A 25,345-nucleotide genomic window follows, 5' to 3' on the forward strand; every position below is an offset into this window, starting at 1 on the left:
TAAATCCTTTGCCCCCTGGTGGCTGCTCACTGCTTGTTTGAATGTGCTATAGTAAAGTGTGCTATATTTTGTTTAATTTAAATATCTACGTTGTGAATTTAAGAAATCAGAAATGTATAACTTAAATTCAATGTTGAATGGAAACTATTTAAAAATTAATTTGCTTCTCTAGTCTTCAAATCTGAATATATTTCATATGTTCAATATAGTACAATTCTGTTGTGCTAAAATTGAAAATGCAGTATAGCTGCAAGTTAAGTTTTTGGAATGCTAAAAAAAAATTGATGTCCATTTTCAGATATTCAAGTGTTAACTATAATGTGTTAAGTCCCTTTTGGGCACAACTTTATGTAGTACATTTGGAAGAAAACTATTTGGCTAACACTATAGACAATATTAGTTTGAAATTCAGTTACAGGATTGAAATTCAGTTACAGGACTAATGCAGAGTTAAGATCCTACAATACTAAACTGGAAACTCATTTAGACCAATTATTATGTTTAGGATTTGTATCGTGGCAAAAGGCCAAATATTCTTTTAAATTTATATATATCCAGGGATCAAACAAAATTCAGTATAGAGTTTTCAGCCTGCAACTGTTCGTGTTTTTCGTCCTTCCCTGTCAATTACTTCTGTTAGAGATGTGATGGATAATTGACAAAAATGCTAATAATTTAAAACTAAGTGCTGCAATGTTTGTGCATTGCACTACAAACTGGGAAGACTTGGTTTTGGATCCCTGACAAGGATGCAATTCAAACTTCACCATCAAACTTCAAATTTCAATAGAATGATTCCAGGGCTCAGAAGGTTAATTTATGAGGACAGGTTGCATAAAATTGACTTGGATTCCCTCGAGTATAGAAGGTTGAGTAGTGATCTGATCGAGGTGTTTAAAATGTTAAAAAGATTTGAGACGGTAGACATAGAGAAACGATTTCCTCTGGTGGGGGAGTCAAGAATGAGGGGACATAATCTTAAAATTGGAGTTAGGCCATTTAGAAGAGTAATTAGGAAACACTATTTCACAGAGTAGTTCCCAAAAATGTGCATCTTGGGACACTTGGAGCTTTCAAGACTGAGATTGATAGATTTTGATTAGGTAAGGGTATCAAAGGATATGGAGCTAAGTTGGGATAATGAAGTTGAGGTACAGATCAGCCATGATCTAATTGAATGACGGAGCAGGATAGAGGGGCTGAATGGCCTACTCCTGTTCCTATGTTCCTACACTGCATTTTCTCCCTCCAGATAGCAAGTTAACTTTATCAACCACAGTGCCAACTGGATGAGAGTTGCCAGGGCAACAAGAAAAAATGAACAGGAACTGCATGTTTCAATATAATTCAGCACTTGTTCCTGACTAGTCAGTGAACATTTCAGATAATAGGAGGCAAACTGGGGCAAAATACATAAAAAATGGAAGCAAAAGCTGTTGGAAATCAGGCCTTCAACATTGTCACCTTCAGTTATCTTAGTCTAAGATACTGAACCACCAGACTAACCAACATTTTCCACATGTTTAAACTAAATAATATTCAATTAATTGGATATATAAGTTGTTAGAGATGTGTTGTATTCATCAAAGCCATTGCTTTAATTGATGGTTGCATAGTCAGAAATCAAATGGGAGAACTTTTGGCCAATGTACACTCTATTTGGATTCATAAGATGAGGGCTTTAATATTTTCACAGGCTGGGGAGAAACACTCAGTGTTCCTACGAAGACTGAGAACTCTTGGGGTGAGCCTCCTTCTCCATCTACCACGGTCGATAATGGGACTTCAGCATGGGGCAAACCTCCCAACAGCAGTTCAAGTTGGGGAGATAATACTGCAGAGTCAACGGGGAATTTTGCAAGAGGGAATGCTCCAGCTGCTGTCCCGGCAATGTGCAAACCAGGTAACAAAATATAAGAGCAGGTTTTTTCTGTAGGAGTGTTTCATTTCTGTGGTCAGATGCTTAACTGCTTATGCACTAACTTTTGACATTTTACCAAGATAAAGCTGCTATTGAAATGAGCAGCATTTTGATGGTGTTTCTCCATGAGGACAATGGGTTCAGACAATATTGATATCGTCCATAATCGGGATTTGTGAAATGAATATTGCAAATGGGTGTGAGTAGTGTTTTCTCCTCCTGAGGTCCTCGCCATCACAGAAGCCAGTCTTCAGCCAATTCGCTTCACTCCACGTGATATCAAACGGCTGAGCGCACTGGATACAGCAAAGGCTATGGGCCCCGACAACATCCCGGCTATCGTGCTGAAGACTCGTGCTCCAGAACTAGCCGCGCCTCTCGCCAAGCTGTTCCAGTACAGCTACAACACTGACATCTAACCGACGATGTGGAAAACTGCCCAGGTATGTCCAGTCAACAAAAAGCAGGACAAATCCAATCCAACCAATTACCGCCTCATCAGTCTACTCTCAATCATCAGCAAAGTGATGGAAGGTGTCATTGACAGTGCTATCAAGCGGCACTTACTCACCAATAACCTGCTCACTGATGCCCAGTTTGGGTTCCGCCAAGACCATTTGGCTCCAGACCTCATTACAGCCTTGGTCCAAACATGGACAAAGGAGCTGACTTCCAGAGGTGAGGTGAGAGTGACTGCCCTTGACATCAAGGTGGCATTTGACCGAGTGTGGCATCAAGGAGCCTAGTAAAACTGAAGTCAGTGGGAATTGGAGGGAAAACTCTCCACTGGCTGGAGTCATACCTAGCACAAAGGAAGATGGTTGTGGTGATTGAAGGTCAATCATCACAGCCCCAGGACATCGCAGCAGGAGTTCCTCAGGGCAGTATCCTAGATCCAACCATCTTCAGCTGCTTCATCAATGACCTTCCCTCCAACATAAAGTCAGAAATGGGGATATTCACTGATGACTGCACAGTGTTCAGTGCCATTCACAACATGAAGCAGTCCATGCCCGCATGCAACAAGACCTGGATGACGTTCAGGCTTGGACTGATGAGGAGCAGGTAACATTCGTGCCACAGAAGTGCCAGGCAATGACTATCTCCAACAAGTGAGAGTCTATCCACTGCCCCTTGACATTCAATGGCATTACCATCGCCGAATCCCCCACCATCAACATCCTGGGGGTCACCATTGACCAGAAACTTAACTGGACCAGTCACAAATACTGTGGCAACAAGAGCAGGTCAGAGGCTAGGTATTCTGCGGCGAGTGTCTCACCTCCTGACTCCCCAAAGCCTTTCTACCATCTACAAGGCACAAGTAAGGAGTGTGATGGAATACTCTTCACTTGCCTGGATGCAGCTCCAACAACATTCAAGAAGCTTGACACCATCCAGGACAAAGCAGCCTGCTTGATTGGCACCCCATCTATCACCTTAAACATTCACTCCCTCCACCACCGGTGTATCGTGGCTGCAGTGTGTACCATCTACAAGATGCACTGCAACAATTCGCCAAGGCTTCTTCGGCAGCCCCTCCCAAACCCGCGACCTCTTCCACCTAGAAGGACAAGGGCAGCAGGCACATGGGAACAGCACCACCTCCAAGTCACACACCATCCTGACTTAGAAGTATATCGCCGATCCTTCATCGTTGCTGGGTCAAAATCCTGGAGCTCCCTCCCTAACAGCACTGGGAGCACCTTCACCACATGGACTGCAGCTGTTCAAGAAGGCGGCTCACCACCACCTTCTCTAGGGCAATTGGGGATGGGCAATAAATACTGGCCTTGCCAGCGACGCCCACATCCCATAAACGAATTTAAAAAAAAAAAAGAAATATATATATATACAATAGCTTGTTCTATATTATAATCCCACAACGTTTAAATTTATAGGAGTAAACTAAATTTTGCAAGTTGCCAGTTTAATTGAAAACACCAAAACCCAGATATCGGCTTGAATTTGGTGAGATTGATTCAGGTACCCACTGTTTTCTGTGGGAAATGTTCCTCAATCTCTTGTATGAATCAGCTGAGTTGATGAAATGGCCATTTTTCAAATATGTTTCAACCCTAGTTGGCATGTAACAATTTTTTTAATCATTTAGAAAGGTTCTGAGGGCTTCATCTTTTATTCTAAGTAAAAAAGATGTTAACTACAGAGCAGAAGTATTGGGGAAAATAAAATTGCTAAAAATAAAGATTCCCATGGTTTGATAATGCATCCCAATGTAAGAAAGGCAAAGTTTGATCATTATTAACTATGATAAGTGAGTGGCAAGTTTTAACAAAAAATACATACCTGGGAATAAACTAGATCAGCAAGAAAAATGTAAATAGAAACAAGATGGTTTTGTTGTGCAGAGTGCTGAATATTTGCAACATTTCATTGGGACTTTCATTTTTCTGACTGCTTGATTTGAAAAATTCCAATAGAAATGGTATTTCAGTTGTTTAGAGATTAATATTTCCTCTAAGATTATTGTAAATGTCACCTTCATTAACTGTGTCCTGAATTTGTTTTATGCATTAGAATTGAAAATGGTATGATCTTCAGAATTCAAGCTTATTTTGAAATGTGTATCATTGCAAAAGAGTCAGGGAAAGGTACTGTTGGAAGAACAGAAATGTTCATGTGTCTTATTATGCTGCTGTTTTACTATGTTGAGTTGAAGGGTTGAATTCCAAGATTTTTAATATCTTTGCTGGTGGCCATGATTGCCTCAGCAGTTTGGCTTGAAAAAATAATAAGACAACAGTTTGAAATATTGTGTAACATAATTTTAGACTGAATTGTTTTAGATTTCTAAACCACCACAAATACTAAACACAATAGAAACAAAACATTAATGAGACAGTTTCATTCAATTTAAAATGCAACCATTTAACTGGTGGACGGGACGAAGAAATTTTCAAAACTCAAAATATATTGTGCATTTTATTTTCACTTATTTGAGTACTGTTATGTCTGTATACCCTTGATTGTTTTCAAGCAGAAGAGAGTGAGGCACTGGGAAAGTAAGACACAGAACTGAATTTATTTTTATTCAAGAACAGACTAAAAGTACATCAGACAAGTTTTTAAAATGCTGAGGGTAATGGGTAGTATAGATCTAAGCAGGTTGATTAACTTGGACTGTGCACAGAAGTAGAGGGCACGAGAGCAACCTTAACAAACCGCAAGCGAGTTTAGAAAGCAATCTCCTCTGATAGATTAGTGGATATATAGAATGCACTCCCAGTAAAGCTCTGCCAATTAACACTTTTTTCCACTGATTTATCATTTAAAAATACTTTAAAGAAAGGTACGTTTATTTTTAGCCCCGTTAAAAACTTAAATTTAAATTTTTGAAAAAATAATTATTTGTGCGGTAGTGGTTAATTGTAGTGTGTCTTCGTGACATAGCTATCAAACTGGTAGAGGTCATTAAAGCTGCGAAACAGAAGTACACAGAATTAAACTTTTCTTTGAACTCCTGTAGTGTGGCAGGGATGTTTAAGTGCAGTTACGTTGCAAGCTTACTTTATTCTTCAAAAGATATTGATTGCCTTACCACGACATGATTTGAAATTTCATTTAACTTTTTTTTATTATTCAGCCTCCAAATCTATGCAAGAAGGTTGGGTCAGTGGTGGAGATGAAATTGGCCTCAATAGTAGCCATCATCCTAACTGGGAAGAGGATGAGGGGGAAATGGGAATGTGGAATAATGCAGCTTCTCAGGAGAACAACTCTTCCTGTAATTCCTCAGGCTGGGGCAATGCCAACAAGAAAGTGCATCAAAAGGTACTTTTTTTTTGTATTTGGGTGATTTGCAAAAATGCATATTTTGTACTAGTGGTGGGGACAACGAGTTTGACTACTGTTGTGGGTAATGTTGAAAAAATTCTGAATAAGGTATTTGCTTTTTTTTTTAGGGCATGAAAGCATCCAATAAGCAAGAGGAGACTTGGCTTATGAACCGCCTGATAAAACAATTGACTGATATGGGCTTCCCTGTAAGTATCTTTTTGTTAAACTCCAGTGACTTGAGGGTTGAGTTTAAAAAGGGGTCAGAAGGCACTTTATAAACTTAAAGCCACCTTTTTAAAAAAAAAAAATTAAAAAAAATTAAAAAAAAAAAAAAAATTTGCGAAGGCATAATGGAACTCTGCACACTTGTGTAAGAATGCATGCACAGAGGTCTCTTGTGACTCAGTTGAAATTGCAAGTGGGTAGTATAAGTCGGGTCTTGCCAGTGAGGAACCCCTCTCTGCTTGGGTAACTGCCAGTAGGCACCACTTCAGTAAATTGTGGATTATGAATCTGGTGCGAGTGTATGTTAAATGGAACAGTTACAAAATGCTGATCAGAAATGAGAACTAGCGCTTATTGTAGATAAACGTATTAAACAGTCAATCCAGTCCTTTTCTGCATTGAAAAAGGCAAATAAGAGAATAATTTGAGATGATCTAATAATAAAATTTTCAAAATTATGAAAGGGTTGATGAGATGATACAGGCAAATTGTTCACCTGTGGTGAAAGATTAAATACCATGATGCAAAAGTTGAAATTACTGTAGTAAGTTATGACTGGAAAGAAGTCAGAATCAACTCTTTTAGACAGAAAGTGATAGATTTGTGGATTTAGTTATCAAGAAAGAACAGCAAAACCAAGAGTGTAAATAAATGGAGTTGAGGTAATTTGATCAGTTTCTGGAGAGACAACAAGCAGAAATGGTGACGATTGATGGTGAGGTTTATGTAAGGTCAGGTGTGTTTGTCAACGATCCTTTCCTGTTTCTTTGAAAACTGGAAATTCCTGATTTCACTAATTCTGAAGAAAAAAATTCTTGCAGGTTGAAATGAGGAGCAGGAAATAAATTCTTACTGTCTTATCTGCCACAGCATTGTATCAAATCCATTCCTACCTTTTTGAAGAGTAACTTTTCATACTACCTATGTTGCTTAATTTTGTGGAACTGGGTGCACCACTAATGTTGGTCAGATGGATACTCATGCAGATTCTTCAGTAACCCAATCTGTTTGAAATATTGGGCAGGATTTTCATTGTGCCGTGGAGTTGGGATTGGAGGCGTGCGGGGGATTAAAATCCCGAAATCGGGGGTCCCGCCCCAACCCGCCTCCATGCCAGTTTCAAAGGAGGCGGGTACCCGCCCCGCACTGGGACCCGCCTACCCTAGGCGGGAAGGGATTAGTGCCAATTAACTGCCCGTTAACAGGCAGTTTTTAGCCTAATCCCTATTTTGAAGGTTGAAGTGTGGGATTCCCAATGGCTCCAAACCACGCCCAGTTAGAGTCGGGTTGAAGGACTTGGAGGGGGTGAGTGATGTGTGCATGAGTGCAGAGGTAAGTGTGTTTGGTGTGTCTAAAGTGATTAAAGAAGTATAAATGACCTTTTCTTACCTTTACAGCCTTCCTTCCTTTCGGTCCCGGGAGTCCGTCATCTCACCGGCACAGAAAGCAGAATGGCTGCGAACTGTCAAGTGACAGCCTTCAGCTTTCTGTGCAGGAGAGATTTCTGAGTCTGTGGAGAAGGACTCAGGTTAGAAGTAAAACTGTCAGTGTTTGACAGCTTCAAACAGCTGTGAAACGCTGATATTTCATCTGTCAAAATCTCTTGACAGATGAAATTTCAGTCTGTGACGTCACCTGTTGCTGGGTGGCCCTTAATTGGCCTGCTCAGCCTGCTGGGCGGGCGCAACAAGGTCAATCAAGTTAAAATCGCGTGGATTGGCCGCATCTCGATGGAGGCAGGACTACAACCCCGATTGTAGTCCTGCCTCCAACCCGACGACTCAATGAAAATCCAGCCCATTCTGTCTGATTGCAGACTAGAAACTGAACACAGCAAACACTTAGGGAACACTTCAAAAATAAAACTGTATGTCTTGGTCAGACTGTAACCAAACAGACTGAATCTCAACTACTGTTGCAAGGGTTGGATTCAGAAATGCTGTAGGTACATACAGGACAAATGCTTTTCATTGGAAGTACCTGTAATCTTTTTAGTAAACAAACCAAACTTTCTGACTACTATAACAGTTGCAGGTTCTTATCAGTATTATTCTTGTTATTTCATGTAGCATTCTTGTTATTTCATGTAGCTTCCCAATTAATCAGTAACTTCTTTGCTGTGAGCAAGTTTTATTTTTGACACCTATTATACAAACAATTAAATATGATCTATATTAAATTTACAGAGGGAACCAGCAGAAGAGGCTCTGAAAAGTAATAACCTGAATCTTGATCAGGCTATGGGTAAGTCCAAAAGAAGAGTACTGAAGTGGACTAAACTTTTTTCTTGTGGAGACTTCGAAGCATAAACAGGGTTCACGGGACACCCCATTTTCTGCTTAAAAGTAACATCTGCTTTGCTGGTTTTGGGCCTTGTTGCCAGGTCTATGGCTCCAGTCCCTAGAGGGCCTTGCTACCCACTTTTTAAACAAAAAATACATATAACAAAATTTTCAATGCTAATTATGGTGGCTATGGGTCTTATTCCCCCACTGGATCCTGCCCTCAGTCTTGTTTCCTCGCTGGCTCCAGTGCCCAGACTGGTTCCCCTGCTTTATAAAAATGGCCATAATAGTGGCCTTGCACCTTGGTGGCCAACCTAACTTTTCTCGATAAAAGAAAATATAAACAACAATTATGGCAGCCTGTCCACTGCCCAGTCTGTGGCTCCTGTCTCTAATCTTGCTGCCTGGCCAATGGCTGCCCTGGCCTTTAATGGCTTTGCTCTCCGAATCACTGCTTAGCCCTAAAGTGCCCCCACTACCTGGTCACTTGGAGGGGGGGGCGTAGGAAAGAACCTGGGCGAATGATTTGGTGGTCTGGTTGTGTGTTCTCCATTCTCTATTTGGTTCTTAAGACAAGTCCACTTTCCCACTCTCCACTCTCGACCTTATGGAGGTCCCAGTTGGCCTTCAGGCCCATTGGCAATTGTCCTCCCTGTTTAGCTGGTGCTTATGACAGTCCCGCATCCCCCTCAATCTTTCCCACTGTCAAATTTTCCATTGCCCATTAGAGAAGAAAACACCTTTGGGCTCAAATTTGTTCCCATTTCTTATGGTGGCAGAAACTATCAACATTCAAGATTAGATTGGTTCGATCGATGAAGGTAAAGGGAATAAAAGGATACTACAACAGCACAGGACTATTTGCTTGTATGCAGGATAAATGCTGACACAAGCTGGTAGGGCCGAATGGCCTGATTCCCTGCTGTAAGCGCTATGTATTTCTATGTCCTATGACCTGCTCACTGTTCATGGCTACTCCAGTCAATCACGCTAAGCCTTTCCCTGCTTAAAGTTTATCAATTAAGCCTACAGCTCCTTTTGGAGCAGCTGTTTGCTAGTCTTTTTTAAATTATTAAAATGTGGCCCTGCTGGGTTCAGTTGCCTGCTGTGGCCCTGCAGGAATAATGTAAAAATACAGTCCAGTTGGGCTCGGACTACGAAAACAATAATTAAAAATCTGGCCCTGTTGAGCTTCACTGTCTGTCACACTATTTCCATCCTGCTGTATGTCACACTTGAATTTTCATATTTTGGCTTGAATTTACTATTTATTGCACTTAGCTGCAATTGAGTCCTCCTATCTGCATCTCCAACTATGGTGCTATTCTAGACCATTTTCTTTGTTGTGATTGGATGATTCCCTGTTACGTGACTTACTCCTAGGCTGTTCTTTCCAAATGAGTCTCCCAGATTATTTTTTCAGTGCTCATCCCATCAGAAACTTCAGAAGTACCAGATTATTTTTGAACTTGTGGCTACTGTTTTTTTTTCTTACCAAATTTATCTCCTTAAATAAAAACAGAGGCTGAAAATTGAAAATAAGTCTGAGGCTGCCTGACCCACCGACTGAAAAGTAAATAAATAAATGGCACAATTTAATTTATGTGCTGGCTATATATGGTTCCTGTCAACTTATTTATCTGTAAATATTAAATTAAACTAGATTCCCAATCCCCTGCAGCCAAAATGCCCATAAAATAATTGGATCCACCTCCATCACCCTCTTCATTACTCTAATTCCCTTAATACTCACTACCTATACTTACTCCACCCATCAATTACTTACTACCCTTCATTAATGTACCCTGGACTCAACTGTCATCTTCCACCCAGAACTCGTCAATACTTCCTTCCCAATACTCCCCTGCCCTGCAACTCCTCTCTTCCCCAACCTGCTTTATTACTCTCACCCATATACATCATCATGGGATATATACAGTATTTTTATTATTTGTTGTGTAGAGTTGGCACTGCCAGTTTAGTTGCAGCTTGGTTAGATTTTGAAAAACTAACTCGAGCCATAGTCAGATTACACTTAATGTACATCTGTATTTCCTGCTGGATGTTAAGACTATAAAATGCAGAGGCTGGTGGAAGACAAAAATGGAATTAATGTTGAACATCATTTTGGGAATGGGGCATGAGTGAATAAATGGAAGAAGGGTTGAGATCATATTTGCTACAAATATCAACTTGGCTCAGTTGGTAGCATACTCTCCTCTAGGTCAGAAGGTTATGGGTTCAAGTCTCATGCCAAAAATTTGAGCTTATAAATTAGGCTGGCACACCACTACAGTCCTGGCAAAATGCTGCATTACATGAGATGTTGAAACAAAGTCCTATTTGACTTTTGGCCTGGGAAGATGTTAAAGATCCCATGGCAATAAAAAAAAAAAAGACTTGCATTTACATAGCATCTTTCATTACCTCAGGACTTCCCAATGCACTTTACAGCCAATGAAGTACTTTTCATTGTGGAGCAGAATGTTCTCCTGATAACTTAACCATCTCCTAACAATGTGGCATATGTCTTCATTTTTTCAACGTGTGTTATGATGAAGTTTATCAAATGCTTTCTGAAATTCTATAAATACAACACGCACTGCATTTCTTTTATCTATACTCTTTACGATTCCTCAAAGCATAACCTTTACTTTAATCCATACTAATTGCCCTTGATTAGTCAATGACTTTCTAAGTGATTGCTAATTTCCACCCATTGTATGAATTCTAGAAGTTTACTTACAACCTAAGTAAAACTTAATTGGTCTATAATTTTACAGTTTACCCCTTTTCTCTTTCTTGAATAGGGTTGTAACATTTGCCACCCCGAAGTCCTTGGGCAAAATTCCTATTTTTAAAGATTTTTGGAAAAATATGGTTTGTGTCTCCCCAACCTTGCGCAGTGTTCCAGAATGCATACCTGATTACTTTTATGCTTGGGGTTTTACAAACTTTAAATACAATTTCCTTTTGAATGTTTATCTTTAGTAGTAGTTATTCCACTTCTTCCCTAGGCACTTCTACAGTAACATTTTCACCTTCCTCTGTAAAAATTGTGACATACTGAAGTTTCATAGTATCCCTTTACTCTGTTACAAGATGCCCTCTTTCCTCTATACTCTTAATTAGATTTTTTTTTCTTTGCTACTCTCCTTGAGCCCTGGGAGATTTCTGAGCTTTTCCCTACTTAAAGCTCACCAGATGACCTGGCATAAATTCGGAAGTCACTGTGTTGAATTATTGACACATAATCTCATGTTCTACCTTCCAAGTGCTTCCTACTATGTGACCTTCTGTGCTAGTTTCTTATTTGTATATACTCTGTTATTTTGCCTACAGTCACCAGGCTACGTCTTTAGTTGAAGTTAATGTTTGTCTTCTCTGTTTTTTTTCCTTTTCCTTTTTGTTTTATGTTAAGATGGATTTTCCCCTTTTCCAGGTGCTCTGTTGGAAAAAAAAGTGGAGATGGACAAACGTGGAATGGGAATGTCAGATTACAATGGAATCGTTTCTAAACCACTTGGCTGCCGACCACCTTCTATCTCCAAAGAGTCTTCCATGGATCGCCCCACCTTTTTTGACAAGGTTTGTTACGACTAAGTGACAGAAAAAGAGCAAAAATGCTTGTATCCTGATTGTGAATTCCCTATACCAGTGAACAAGATCCTTTTATTTAAAATAAAATTGTCACTCTAGGGGTGCTATAGAATTTCCGTGCACTGTTTTGTACTCCGAGCAGAGAAAATGCTACTAGAAAATGCTTGCACTTCATGGCAATTCAAGCAATATTCAGGTCTCACTTAGAAATCTGTAGGAAAAAAACTAAGTTTACTTTCAGAAATAAAAAGGTAAAGTTTTAAATTGGGGTTTTTTAAAGAAATGTAACCAATCAAAGTGGGGAGAATCCAATGACTCTTTTTGCCCTAGTTATATTTTCATCCCCATACAAAGTGTTACTTTGTAGTGACATCCTGCAGTCAAATTTGGTGTGAAACTTGAAGTTAAAAAAAAAACTACATTGGCACCAAAGGGAGTTTAACCATTTACAACTTGAGGTTTTTTCTGCTGGTGCAGAGTCAATATTTTTCTGCTCTGGTTTTGAAAATCTGGAAGTCTCACATCATTGGTCTGTGAACTGACCAATATCCTCTTATGGCAGTGTTTCAGATTATTGCTGCAAAAGGTCAAATATATTACTGACCTGTTAAGAGACTTCGATTTATTTTGCTACATTGTGAACCACTTGCTACAGTTAAAATATTTATTTGCACATGACCCCAGTAAATTTAAATGCTTAATAATTAAGATTGTTCATTGCTACTATTTTCTTAGCTAAAGATAAAGCTCTGGGTTTGTCATTGCTGCAGTTATAAGGTTAACGAATATGTTTACTGAGGAATGTAGTGAGTACTGGGTTAAGCTATTGAATATTGTAAAATGGGGGGGCTAATAATTTTATAGTGAGATTGATATTCTTTCCATGTTGGGCACATTATGAACCTGTTTCTGTCATGTAAGCTGGGAGAGCTTTCGAGAATGATTCGGTTCAGGAATCTGAAACATGCAGAAGTCAAAGCCTTAGGGATATCATTAGAAGCTGTCAGTGAGAATCTACTGCATACTATATTTAGGACTTAAATCATCATCTCTCATTTGTTTTGTCAATAAAGCTACACAGCTTTCCCGTATATATTGGGGTGTTATTTGGTACCTAGTACTCATGCTCTATTTGTTATGTTTTCTCATTTATTGATTTTAATTAAGTTTTGCTTGATTGCAATTCCATATGGGTTTTGAAGAATGTGCTTTAGTTCCTCTGATTTTTGACATTTAATATATCGACCTTGGCCTCAATGCAGTAACATTTGGATATGTAGTCTACATGCTAATGGCCCGAATTGCTTCCCCCATTACTTAGCATCTGTTCTCTTGCCTATTACTGTTTATTTTTTCACCTTTTCTTTAAAGTGCCATGGGATGTTTTCTACGTTGAAAGTGCTATATAAATGCAAGTTGTTAGTTGCAAAACATGATCTTTAACAAATTTGCTGGTTGTTTTGCTAATGCTTTGGAAGAGATTCATTAGATTTTATGTATAATCATCACTGTGTTCATCAACTTACTGAATTTCTTTAGCACATATCAACTACAGAAATGTTTGTTTAGTGAACCATCTTCATGCCATTCAAGCAAGCTTTACGTCAAGTTAGCCAAAGAAGAACAATTACGGCTGTGCAGATGTCTAATGACTAGAACATTTTGACTTCCCAATAGGATAGTTTGGATGTTGCAGGCAGAATGTTATGCAACTACAGCAAGACAGTACCAAAAAAAACTTGCCCAAGGATGTAATATTTGGTCTTCTATTTAAAATGAAGCTAATATATAAAGCCCAACTTCTTGAAATCAGAGCTGAATGATGTGACATGACCTAACTCTTAAATATTGACATCTGTACTTTTTGGTTTGAACATAATGTATGTGGTGTTGTGAAATGGAGGTGGTGAATATGCTGCCACTGTTGCTCTGTGGTGCCTGCAGCTTGTTTGTTCAATCTTGCAGTAACTGCTGTTTTTAATCTTTGCACATTCACCTTCAGCATTCAAAAGATTATTAGTCATGCACCTTAACCCTGTTTTTCTTTTTTCTTTCTCTCTGTCTCTCTCCCCTACCCCCATTTTGTCTTTCAAACACACATTTCCATCATCCTTTTAACCCAATTTTTTTTTAACTCTTATGTGCTGGCCTGGACCTCCATCCCATTTCCCTGGTAATGGTGCTGTGCCATGGTTGGCACTGCATAGCTCACCCTATCTTTCTCCAATCAGGATGGCGGCCTAGTGGAAGAGTCCCCTACTTCACCATTTTTGCCTTCACCAAGCCTGAAGCTCGCCCTTTCAAACAGTGCACACCCTAATCAGGCCCTTGGTGCCATTGCCTCGGGGCTGGGCATGCAAAACTTGAATTCTTCTAGACAGGTAAGGCTGGCCAGTCATGAATTATTACTTTAACCCGCTCAGTTTTAAACCAGCAAGCTTCGTGCAGCAGTAGAGGGAGGAGAACTGATTTTGTTGCGAGCAAATATGAAGAAATCCACCTGTCATTTTTGTGATGGCTACATGCAAATTTTTTCTAACTCAACATGATTTGTTTAATCGTGCAGTGAAGTTGCAACTTGTTCATTTTGAAGATGCTCTTTTCCCCCATTTTCCTCTCCAGATGTGACACACCATGCCCAGCCCAGAGGGAAACGAGCAGTCCACTTCCTCCCATTTCTCTGCCTGTCTCATTCAATTACTTTGTTCTGGTTTAACAAAATCCTGCTTTCAGCCTTTTGCTTGGAAAATGGTTCCAAAGCAATTGGGGAAAGTGAATATGTATATAATACTATGGAGCATGATGCACACCATCTCTTTGCTGTGATAGAGTCTTTGAATTTCTGAGACATGCCTTTTGTGAAGCCCTCTAGATCTGTTCCATTTAAAGAAGCAGTCAGTTCTTGCACACTACCTGCAGTTCAGGTCAATAAAAATGCATTTTTCGCCACACACCAGGGAACACGCAGCATTAGTCCTGGGGAGAATTCCCTATCCAAGTTTCCTTTGTATTCTTATCAAAGTATTTTAGTTCATTTTTTCATAAATTTAAAAACATTTCACTCCTGAATGTAAATTCTGTGCATGATCTTTTAAGCAACTAGCTATTTTAAAGTTAAATCTAATACTTCAAAAGTGAAGTCTGTTGAGCAAACTAAGCATTTACTATCTTGCTCATGATTTCACTTCTCTCGCTGAAATCCATAATAAGTAGTTTTTGTTGCTATAGACAAGAAGAATAGATTGGTCTTACAATATCGCCTTTAGAAACCATCTCAAGTGACAATCTTGCAAAATTACGTACTAACCTTTGAAGGATCTGTCGATTCAAAATGTTTGCCACGTTTTCTAGGTTAAGGTTGTTGCCCTTTTGATATTTCCAAAATGATTTGCTGATGAGGTCATGGAGTTGTGTAAAGCCCTTTCAGAAATTAGATTTGTGAATATCTTAACCTGTTTACTCATGTACATCTTTGAATTTTGCATACTAAAATTAAGTCACTTCCTTGACTCCTTTTTTGTCCCTTTTATGGCCTGTAACACCAGCATAATTTGTTTGCACTAGTTAGGATTCTTTAGCTTATGTAGAGCTGTGTATTTGAATAATTCTGGCTAACTTCTGATTTAAAGTCACTGCTGGTAAAATTACTTTTTTTATTGGAATTAGCAGCACTCCTGCTTGGATAATAAGTTAAAAGCACTTATCACAACCTAACTGTGTAGCATTGCTAAATGCCCACAAGTTTGACATTTCCCCGCACCCGCCAACCTTCTCCAACATCAGTAATCCAAGATAGTTTACCTTCTTCTGTGATGCTCAATTTATATTGTGTTTAGTAACCATTTGCAGCACAACAATAACAAATGCCAGTCTTGTACAAATCATTGGAGACCACGTGAAACGATGAACTTGTGTCCTTATGCTGTGCATCAGCTACCTTATAACTGCACCCAGTGCATAGTAAACTTTTCAAACTTTGTTTTTAGAACTCTCTTGCTTACTGTACTGCTTTTAAATTTCTGTTAAGTGCTGATTTACCCCTTCAGCTCTTTTCTATCATTGAAAATGTTACAAGTGGGAAAAGCACGGTGTATGTTTTTGTGCATGTGTGTATTTTTAAGTAAGAATGGAGTTTGACTTTCTCTAGCTCAATCAGGTAGTAGAACCATAGCTGTAGGCTCACGTGACTGTGAAAAATGCCCCTGATGCTTCACCACTGGGTGCATCATAACTGTGACATTCATTTAGCACACTCAACAATGTTGGACAAGGTTCCCTCAAGATCAGCCACCTGTCTTTAAATCATTTTTTAAAAACATACAAATAAACAGGATTTTTTTTGTCAAGATTCATGTATGATAATATACTGCTTGCAACACTGAATTAAATATATTAACTTAAAGGGTTGAAGTTTGTTACATGTCATGAAATCACGATATTTTTGGAGTTATAAAATGAATGACCTTTCTGTTTACATCCTTTTTTCTCTTGATAAAGTTCAATTGAAATGCTAGTGTAAACCTTCAGATAGATACATTTTGAACCCAAGATTGTTTCCTGTTTGCGATTGTCTGGTAAACAGGCATTCTTCTCATTAATTTGCAGAGTGGCAATCTAGGTATGTTTGGCAATAGCGGAGCAGCACAAGCCAGGACCATGCAGCAGCAACAGCAGCCGCCAGTGCAACCTCTTAACTCATCCCAGCCTAGTCTTCGTGCTCAAGTGCCTCAGTTTCTATCCCCTCAGGTGCGTAAAGCTACACACCATAATCAGCTGAAGTACTCCATTCATATCTGCCACTATCTGTAAATTCATTAGGACCTCTATGTAAGGCTAATTTTGTACGCCATGGGGAAAAAATGGTATTGTGCATAGTTTCAGAATTTTGTACCTCCATACCAATATATAATTTATTTGAATTCCTTTCATTTATTTCTGGAGGAATGAATGAATAAAGCTGGCTTTGAAGCACATCAATTGCTCCACAATGGAAGTCATTAAAATGTTATCGTTACATTTTATCTTTTATCTTTGCCAAGTTAATGAAACTGCAATATTTGGGTTGTGCCATAGATCTGAAATGGCATCTTCTGCAGCACTGTGCCATAGATGTCGGAAATAAGATTTTAGAAGCTGCACAAATGGTTTTAAAGACAGTCCAGAAAATGAAACTTGTAATTAAGTAATTATTGGCTTTCAGGGAATACAGTTTAAAAAAGGTAAATTTCTGGATAAATAGTGTTTACTCAGTATTTTTCTGTATTAAAGGTTCAAGCACAGCTCTTGCAGTTTGCAGCAAAAAACATGGGTCTCAACCCTGCACTATTAGCCTCGCCAATTAATCCTCAGCATATGACTATGTTAAACCAACTCTATCAGCTGCAGCTGGTAAGTAATATTGTTCGTCATTTTCCTGGATTGGAATCTTTTAACAACAGTCATAAGTTATGTAATCAGAAATTCATCTAAACACCAATCCTGTATTTTAATTTATGGGTTCTGCAAGATCAATTCAGCTTTCTAAATCTGTCACGTTTTCCATCATGCAGCTATACAAATGGATTCTGTGCACATAAGAATTAGGAGTAGGAGTAGGCCATAAGGCCCCTTGAGCCATTCAATACGATCATGGCTGATCTTCAACCTCAACTCCACTTTCCCGTCCGATCTCCATATCCCTTGATTCCCTTAAAGCCCAAAAATCTATCTATCTCAACCTTGAATATACTCAATGACTCAGCATCCACAGCCCTTTGGGGTAGAGAAAGATTCACAACTCTGAGTGAAGAAGTTCCTCCTCATCTCAGTCTTAAATTGCTGACCTCTTATCCTGAGACTATGCCCCCTAGTTCTAGACTCTTCAGCCAGGGGAAGCAACCTCTCAGCATCTACCCTGTTAATCCCCCTCAGAATCTTGTGTTTCAGTGAGTTCACCTCTCATTTTTCTAAACTCCAGAGAGTATAGGCCCAATCTACTCACTCTCTCTCCTCAACCCAGGAATCAATCTAGTGAATCTTGTTTTGCATCCCCTCTAAGGCAAGTATAGCCTTTCTCCAGTAAGGAGACCAAAACTGTGCACAGTACTCCAGGTGTGGTCTCACCAAAGCCCTGTACAATTGTAGCAAGACTTCCTTACTCTTGTATTCCAACACCCTTGCAATAAAGGCCAACATGCCATTTGCCTTCCTAATTGCTTACTGTAACTGCATGCTAATGCTTTGCTTTTCCTGTCCAAGGACACCTAAATCTCTCTCAACACCAACATTAATAGTGTCTCACCATTTAGAAATATTCTGTTTTTCTATTATTCCGACCAAAGTGAATAACCTCACATTTTCCCACATTATACTCCATCTGCCACCTTATTGCCCACTCACTAACCTGTCTATATCCCTTTGCAGGCTCTTTGTGTCCTCCTGACAGCTTACTTTCCCACCTAGCTTTGTATCATCAGCAAACTTGGATACATTACACTTGGTCCCTTCATCTAAGTCATTAATATAAATTGCAAATAGCTGAGGCCCCAGCACTGATCCTTGCGGCACCCCACTAGCTACAGCCTGCCAACCAGAAAATGACCCGTTTATCCCTACTCTCTGTTTTCTGTCCGTTAACCAATTCTCCAGCCATGCTAATATATTACCCCCAACCCCATGAGCCCTTATCTTGTGTAACAACCTTTTATGTGGCACTTTATTGAATGCCTTTTGGACACCTTTTTTTAATCATACCTAGTTTAGTACCCCCTTTCATAGCCTCCCTACCCGTCATACTGCTTTCCTTCAGTCAGAAAAGAAAAACCATCTGAACTGCAGGCTTCCCCATGGCTAGTGCCAATGTAACTCTGCGATTGGCAGACAGGACATACACTTTAATTGCCACATAAGTTCTCCGATCTTTTTCCTAATTTCATCCCTTTTTTTCTGAAATGGAGCACTTTTGTCTAGTTGCATAGCTGAGCTTTGGAAAAACTTGCCCATTCAGGGGAGTTAAATTCAAGTATCAGTGGGCATGGGAATCTAATAATCTACTAGTATTAGCTGAATCACTACTATTTATTGAAACTGTCATTATTAGGGGTGCTTTTTTGTAAAAAAAATAAATAAATTCATGATATTGTAAGAAAAAATAAGTTAAGTTGATGCATAAATTGTACTGGAATCTTTGAAAAATCAGCATGAAGAAATTGACTTATTAAGTATCCTAGTCATAAGGAAAACTATAATGTTAATTAAATCAGTTTATGCCAAAATAAATCTGAGATTGGCTTGAGTGAATCAGACATTCAGCAAGAATTCAGGAGAGGAAAGGCAAAGAAGCAATTTTCCATAGAAACTTGCTGGTCTAAATCAAGCTTAAAGGATTATTTACATTTTTACCAGATGCACCAGAATCATTTGTATTGCATTGTTGAAATACTTTCAGAAATTCACTGGCCTCTTGCTTTTAAGGTATTACTCATTTTCATCTTCCATTTTATCTTTGCAGGCCTACCAGCGTTTACTCTTCCAGCAGCAGATGTTACAGGCCCAACGTAATGTTTCTGGAACCATTAGACAACAAGAGCAGCAAGTATGTACAGCAAACTGGCAGCTATTTGCCCAACTTCAAGACATTTCGTAGTCAGACCGCAATGATGAAAGGAAACTGATCACTTTGTTTTTAGTATAAGCCAGCCTACAGATAAAGATGTGCAATTAGTGACTGGAAATCAACTATGTATTTTCTGCACATTATTGATAATCTAATGACTGATTTTTGAAGTCACTAAATTATCTTTGTTAACTTCAAATTTCTCCCCCATTTATGATAGCAATAGTAATCAGTCTGCTCCTCTTCAGTGTTTCATCAGTACTTAAACAAAGAACACCCTCGGTAGCTAGCTGTTGGTATAGCACAGTCGAATGGTGAACCACTCTGCCAAGGACTGGTTGAACAAACATTTGTGTTTATCCGCTTGGTTCCAAACCTTTCAGTGGGTCTTTTACATAAATCTGTGGAGTCACATAGAAAAAACAGTGTTGAAAATAAATCTTCACCCAAATGGTATTTCTTCCTTCTTTGCACGCAGGAGAAGGCGGCTCATCTGGAAATGTGGCTTAAAGAAAACAACACATTTAACCTGTAGGAAATACAATATCAAACTTCATAATTACACACAGCGAAGGATTCTACTATCCATCAAATGTGTTAAATTACAAATTAAAGGTTTAAGCCTTTGACACATACTAGAGCTGTAAAAATCTTAAGTAATCCTTAGGAAGCAGTTGTGTCCTTTTTTGCTTATTCTTGAACTGCTTGCAATATTGTATTGCTTTTCAACTGATCAGAAGCTATTTCATGCACCAACAACTTCAGGTTTTCTTATACACAAATATTGGCCCGGAATTTGCTGTATATTACAGGCTAAATCTTCTGGTGCCAGAAGTTGCTGTCCGAGATACCTTGTTCCTCCACAGACTGCGCTGTTGCAGTCCTCGCTGATAGACTCGGCACTGAAATCACTGTAATGCCGTGAACTTAGGGTAATTACCCACTAGACTCGTACTAAAAGCAGCTGAAAAAGCTAGGGCTAGTGCATTCAGGAGTAAGTGAGTTTCTAACGGCGCAATAAGTGATAATTACTGCTGAACAACCTCTCCGGGTTGAAGAGCCTCCCTGCTTCTTGACCTGCTCACAGACGCCACAGATCCTCTGTAGAGGGTGCCACACTGGATCAGACACGAGATTAGTAGAAATCTCCACTGACAAGTCCGCAAAAATCTCTAGACACCTGTCAGCGAGGTGACCAGCGAAAGCGGTTCCTTCGCCGCTGAGGAAAATCCAGCCCAGTATAACTTTTAAATGTTGGATTTTTTAAAATGGATAATTATGAACCTTCCAGAAAACTACAAAAATATAAACCTACTTACGAAGCATTAAGATCAGACCACTTTGTGGCAGGGTTTGATTTTTTTAATAGATCTACTAAGACATTATTCCACATGGAGAAATGGTTTGATAAAATAACTAGTTCAGCAAGTTTTCTTTGTTAATTGCAATTTTTTCATGTTTGTTGCAGGTTTTATTTGGCATTGCTGATTGGCACTAGATAACTGGCTGAATATCTTGTTCAGTTAAAAAAAACACTCAACAGTAAAAACAAGTATTCCTAGATTTGCAACAGCTTCATGTTTCAATGACTAGGCTATATTCCAACTTAAAAGTGCTATATCTCCGGTCAGATCTCCCCCTCAGCACTAATATGCACCAAATTCAGTTGGCAATATTTCATCTAAACATTTGGAGATATGGAGCCACAATAACTGAATCAGCTCTTTCAATATCTGTGTCTTGCCAGCGTCATAGAAAGCATTTCTTGCAGCATAGCTTTTACTCTACAATTTTGCTTCAGTAAATTGTACTCCAGAAGTATTACAAATACTCCATACAAAAGCCAAATGCTGGAAATACTCAGCAGGTCAGGCAGCATCTGTGGAGAGAGAAACAGAGTTAACGTTTCAGGTCAATGATCCCTCATCAGAACTGGAACAAGTTAGAGATGTAACAGATTTTTAAGCAGGGGCAGAGAACGGGGGGAGGGGAGGAAAGAACAAAAGGGAAGGTCTGTGATCGGATGGAAGGCAGGAGAGATTAAAAGACAAAAAGGATGATGGTGCAAGGCAAAAGGAGATGGTAATGGGACAAGTTCAGAAACAAAAAATGAGTCTAGATGAGGTGTAAATGGGAATGGCAGAATCATCAACAAAAAAATATGGGCAGAGGTTAAAATTGTTGAACTCGATGTTGAGTCCAGAAGGCTGTAAAGTGCCTAATCGAAAGATGAGGTGCTGTTCCTCGAGCTTACGTTGAGCTTCATTGGAACAGTGTAAGAGGCCGAGGACGGAGAGGTCAGAGTGAGAGTGGAGCGGAGAATTAAAGTGACGGTTGACCGGAAGCTCGGGGCCATGCTTACGGAATGAACAGAGGTGTTCCGCAAATCGGTCACCTAATCTGCATTTGGTCTCCCCAATGTAGAGGAGACCGAATCGTGAGCTGCGAATACAGTATACTAAATTGCAAGAAGTACAAGTAAATTGCTGTTTCACCTGGAAGGAGTGTTTGGGGCCCTGGACAGTGGGAAGTGAGGAGGTAAAAGGGCAGGTGGTGATTCTCCAGCGCTTGCATGGGAAGGTGCCGGGCGAAGGTGAAGGGGTGTTGGGGGTGATTGAGGAATGGACCGGGTGTCGCGAAGGGTGCGGTCCCTCCAGAATGCTGAAAAGTGAGGGGAAGATGTGTTTGGTGGTGAGATCACACTGGAGGTGGCGAAAATGGCGGAGGATGATACATTGAATGGGGAGGCTGGTGAGGTGAAATCTGAGGACAAGGGGAACCCTATTGTGGATCTGGGAGGGAGGGAAGGGGTGAGAGCAGAAATGCGGGAAATAGAACGGACACGATCGAGGGCCATGTCAACCACGATAGAGGGGAATCCTCGGTTGAGGAAAAAGGAAGCCATATCGGAAGCACTAGTATGGAAGGTGGCATCGTCCGAGCAGATGAGATGGAGAAACTGGGAGAATGGAATAGAGTCCTTACAGGAAGCGGGGTAAGAGGAAGTGTAGTCCAGCTAGCTGTGGGAGTCAGTGGGCTTGAAGTGAATGTTTGTCAATAGCCTATCCCCAAAAATGGAGACAGAAGTCGAGGAAGGGAAGAGTCGGAGATGGACCATGTGAAGGTGAGGGAAGGGCGGAAATTGGAAGCAAAGTTAATGACATTTTCTAGTTCAGGGCGAGAGCAGGAAACGGCACCAATACAATCATCAATGTACTGGAAAAAGAGGTGAGGGAGGGGACCCGAGTAGGACTGGAACAAAAAAGGTTCCACATATCCCACGAAAAGGCAGGCATAGCTAGGACCCATGCAGGTTCCCATTGCAACACCTGTAATTTGGAGGAAGTGAGTGGAGTCAAAGGAGAAGTTGTTCAATGTGAGAACAAGTTCAGCCAGGCGGAGGAGGGTAGTGATGGATGGGGACTAGTTCGGCCTCTGTTCAAGGAAGTACCGGAGTGCCCTCAGGCCATCCTGGTGGGGGATGGAGGTGTAGAGGGATTGTACGTCCATGGTGAAAAGGAGGCGGTTGGGGCCAGTTAACTGGAAACTTAGTGGTGGAGGGCATCGGAAGAGTCACAGATGTAGGTGGGAAAAGACTGGACAAGGGGAGAAAAAATAGAGTCGAGATAGGAAGAAATCAATTCCGTGGGGCAAGAACAGGCTGAAACGATGGGTCTACCAGGGCAGTCCTGTTTGTGGATCTTGGGAAGGAGGTAGAAGCAGGCTGTGCAGAGTTGGGGAACTGAGGTTGGCGGCCGTGGAGGGAGGATCTCCGGAGATGAGATGAGGTCATGGCTGGCTTGATGTTCGGTAGTGGGGTCATGGTCTGGAGGAGGTAGGAGGAGGCGTCCGTGTTGGCGCTCAGCCTCCGCAAGGTAGAGGTCGGTTTGCCAAACAAATACGCCATACTTTTTTTTGGCTCATTTCTAAATCAGATATTTAAAACAAAAATCAAGGGAAAAACAGAAGTACCAGCTGCCTTAACACACTTTCTTATATATTTTCTTTAAAGGTTTTAATAACTTAATTTCCAAAGGTTTCAAATAATATAGCATGTTATTTGTTGATTTCTTTTCCATACATATTTTTATCTGAAACCTTTTGCTCCGTTTTCTCTTCTGACCATATAAATCTTCCATCTGTTATTAAAAGACATTTTGACTCCATTGACCTTGTGTACACTGAAACCAAACTTTATGGTGTCTTATTTGGGAAGGCTCTGTCCAAAATGTCTGTTACCAAGCTCCCTCTAGAGGTGATTATGAAGCACTGATAAAGATACAGGCATCTTGGTTTATAATATTTCCAATTACACTAGTGGATCTTTTGTGGTTTTGCCCATGGAAAGTTAGGACGCAGTGAATTTGCCTCCAAATGCATTTGCGATGCTGTAGTTATAGGTATACGGACAGGCAGCTTCAAGAGCTTGTGAAGCTCCATCTAGTGGTAGAAGTGTGCAACTGCAGTAGTGCCCATGTTATGAAATGGTGATGCCTAAATAAGGAATGTGTGACTACCTTGCAAATTTAATATAGATGACAAGTCAATAGAATATACTTCCCTTTAAGTAAAGACAGTGACGCCCATATTAAGTGTGTTTGTGTTTTACTAGTTTGCTATGCTTAAAATTGAACAATGTCAGGAGTAAGTCGATTTTTGGAAGTGAATTGGGGCTCCTGTTAAAACTTAGTATTCGGACCATTTCTCAATACTTTGTTTTCTTTATTGACAGGTTGCACGTACAATCAACAACATGCAGCAGCAGATCCAACAACACCAGCGGCAGCTGACCCAGGCCTTGCTTATGAAACAGCAACCACCACATCCACCATTGCACCCATCTGCAGGCAAAGTAACCATTGATAATCTGAGTCATCATCCACCTCCCAGCCTTTCTGACCTGCAGACCAAAGAGCAGCAAACTTCACCCAATTCTTTCCCTGCATATTCCTTGGGTAAGTACATTGCTGGAAGAATAATTAGTACAGGAGACTTTGTGATATCCGGCACCAATGAGACCGAGCTGTTGCCGTCCCATCAAAACTGCCGGACAAACCAGCGCTAATGTTGAAACATACGGAGCTTTCCGTATCTGGCAACAAACCCTGTGCTTCTGAACAGTCGGCCGTACCTTGCAAGCGTCTCTGTAGCTTAGCAACAGCTTCAGCGAGACCTTGCAGAGCCTGACTGGTGAAAAAAAACCTAACGAAACGGATCCTGATTTTTGCCGGTGGATCGAGCATTCCGGACAGTTAACCTCCGGATAAACCAAAGTTTCCTGTACCTTTTTAACATTACTAGAATTCCTTTTATTTGAAAAATACACAGCTGATGCAATGCCTTTGCTACCCTTCTGTGAATATCCCTCAACCAATATCATATTGGAAAAAATTATCTGGTCATAAACTAATTGCTGTTTATGGGATCTTGCATATTTGCCTACCTTAGAACAAAATATACTTCTTTGGCTGTGAAGCACATTGGGATGTTAAATGCCAGCCCTTCCTTGGTTTTAAATTCATGCCACTTTTCAACAGTGTAAGCTCCTATTCTTTCTAATACTTCTAAATGCTTTTGTTTTGGAAGTTCATGCAGTACCTCTAATTCTGCTACCAACCCTTTCTGAAAACGAGATCAGTGTTTTTACAAAGCAATGGAGACATCTAGTAACAATAACAGTACTTCACAAATGTTTTTGTGGGAATAGAGATCTTGATGGTTGCATAATAGCAAATATATTATTTTGCTCATGTTTGTAATTGGAGGTATTTATAAACATGGTGTACAACCATCAACGAATGTGGTCAAGGCACATGAAATCACCCTATAATTAAGATAACACTGTTAATCTGTTTTCAGATGTCAGAAAGATTCATGTTTACAAGTGTAAGTAAGAAATGGTCTTTCATACAAGTGAAAACA

General features: G+C 40.0%; 1 protein-coding gene across 19 annotated transcripts in view; it reads left to right on the plus strand.

Moving 5' to 3' along the window:
• tnrc6c1 (trinucleotide repeat containing adaptor 6C1) overlaps window positions 1-25,345 on the plus strand; it is a 672,712-nt gene that overhangs the window by 629,287 nt on the left and 18,080 nt on the right. For 14 of the 19 annotated variants that reach the window (XM_085963536.1, XM_085963535.1, XM_085963529.1 and 11 more), the window contains 10 exons: window positions 1,697-1,903; window positions 5,526-5,713; window positions 5,845-5,925; window positions 8,131-8,188; window positions 11,651-11,817; window positions 14,037-14,210; window positions 16,435-16,575; window positions 17,098-17,217; window positions 19,319-19,402; window positions 24,156-24,378. In XM_085963536.1, coding sequence (XP_085819662.1) covers window positions 1,697-1,903; window positions 5,526-5,713; window positions 5,845-5,925; window positions 8,131-8,188; window positions 11,651-11,817; window positions 14,037-14,210; window positions 16,435-16,575; window positions 17,098-17,217; window positions 19,319-19,402; window positions 24,156-24,378 — 1,443 coding nt within the window. The remainder of the gene's footprint in view (window positions 1-1,696; window positions 1,904-5,525; window positions 5,714-5,844; window positions 5,926-8,130; window positions 8,189-11,650; window positions 11,818-14,036; window positions 14,211-16,434; window positions 16,576-17,097; window positions 17,218-19,318; window positions 19,403-24,155; window positions 24,379-25,345) is intronic. The other 5 variants (XM_085963540.1, XM_085963524.1, XM_085963525.1 and 2 more) reach the window with 4 other exon arrangements.

This window comes from Somniosus microcephalus, chromosome 21 (assembly GCF_052327205.1).
Source record: "Somniosus microcephalus isolate GS21.2 chromosome 21, FLI_Smic_1.0, whole genome shotgun sequence".
NCBI classification, from domain to species: domain Eukaryota; kingdom Metazoa; phylum Chordata; class Chondrichthyes; order Squaliformes; family Somniosidae; genus Somniosus; species Somniosus microcephalus.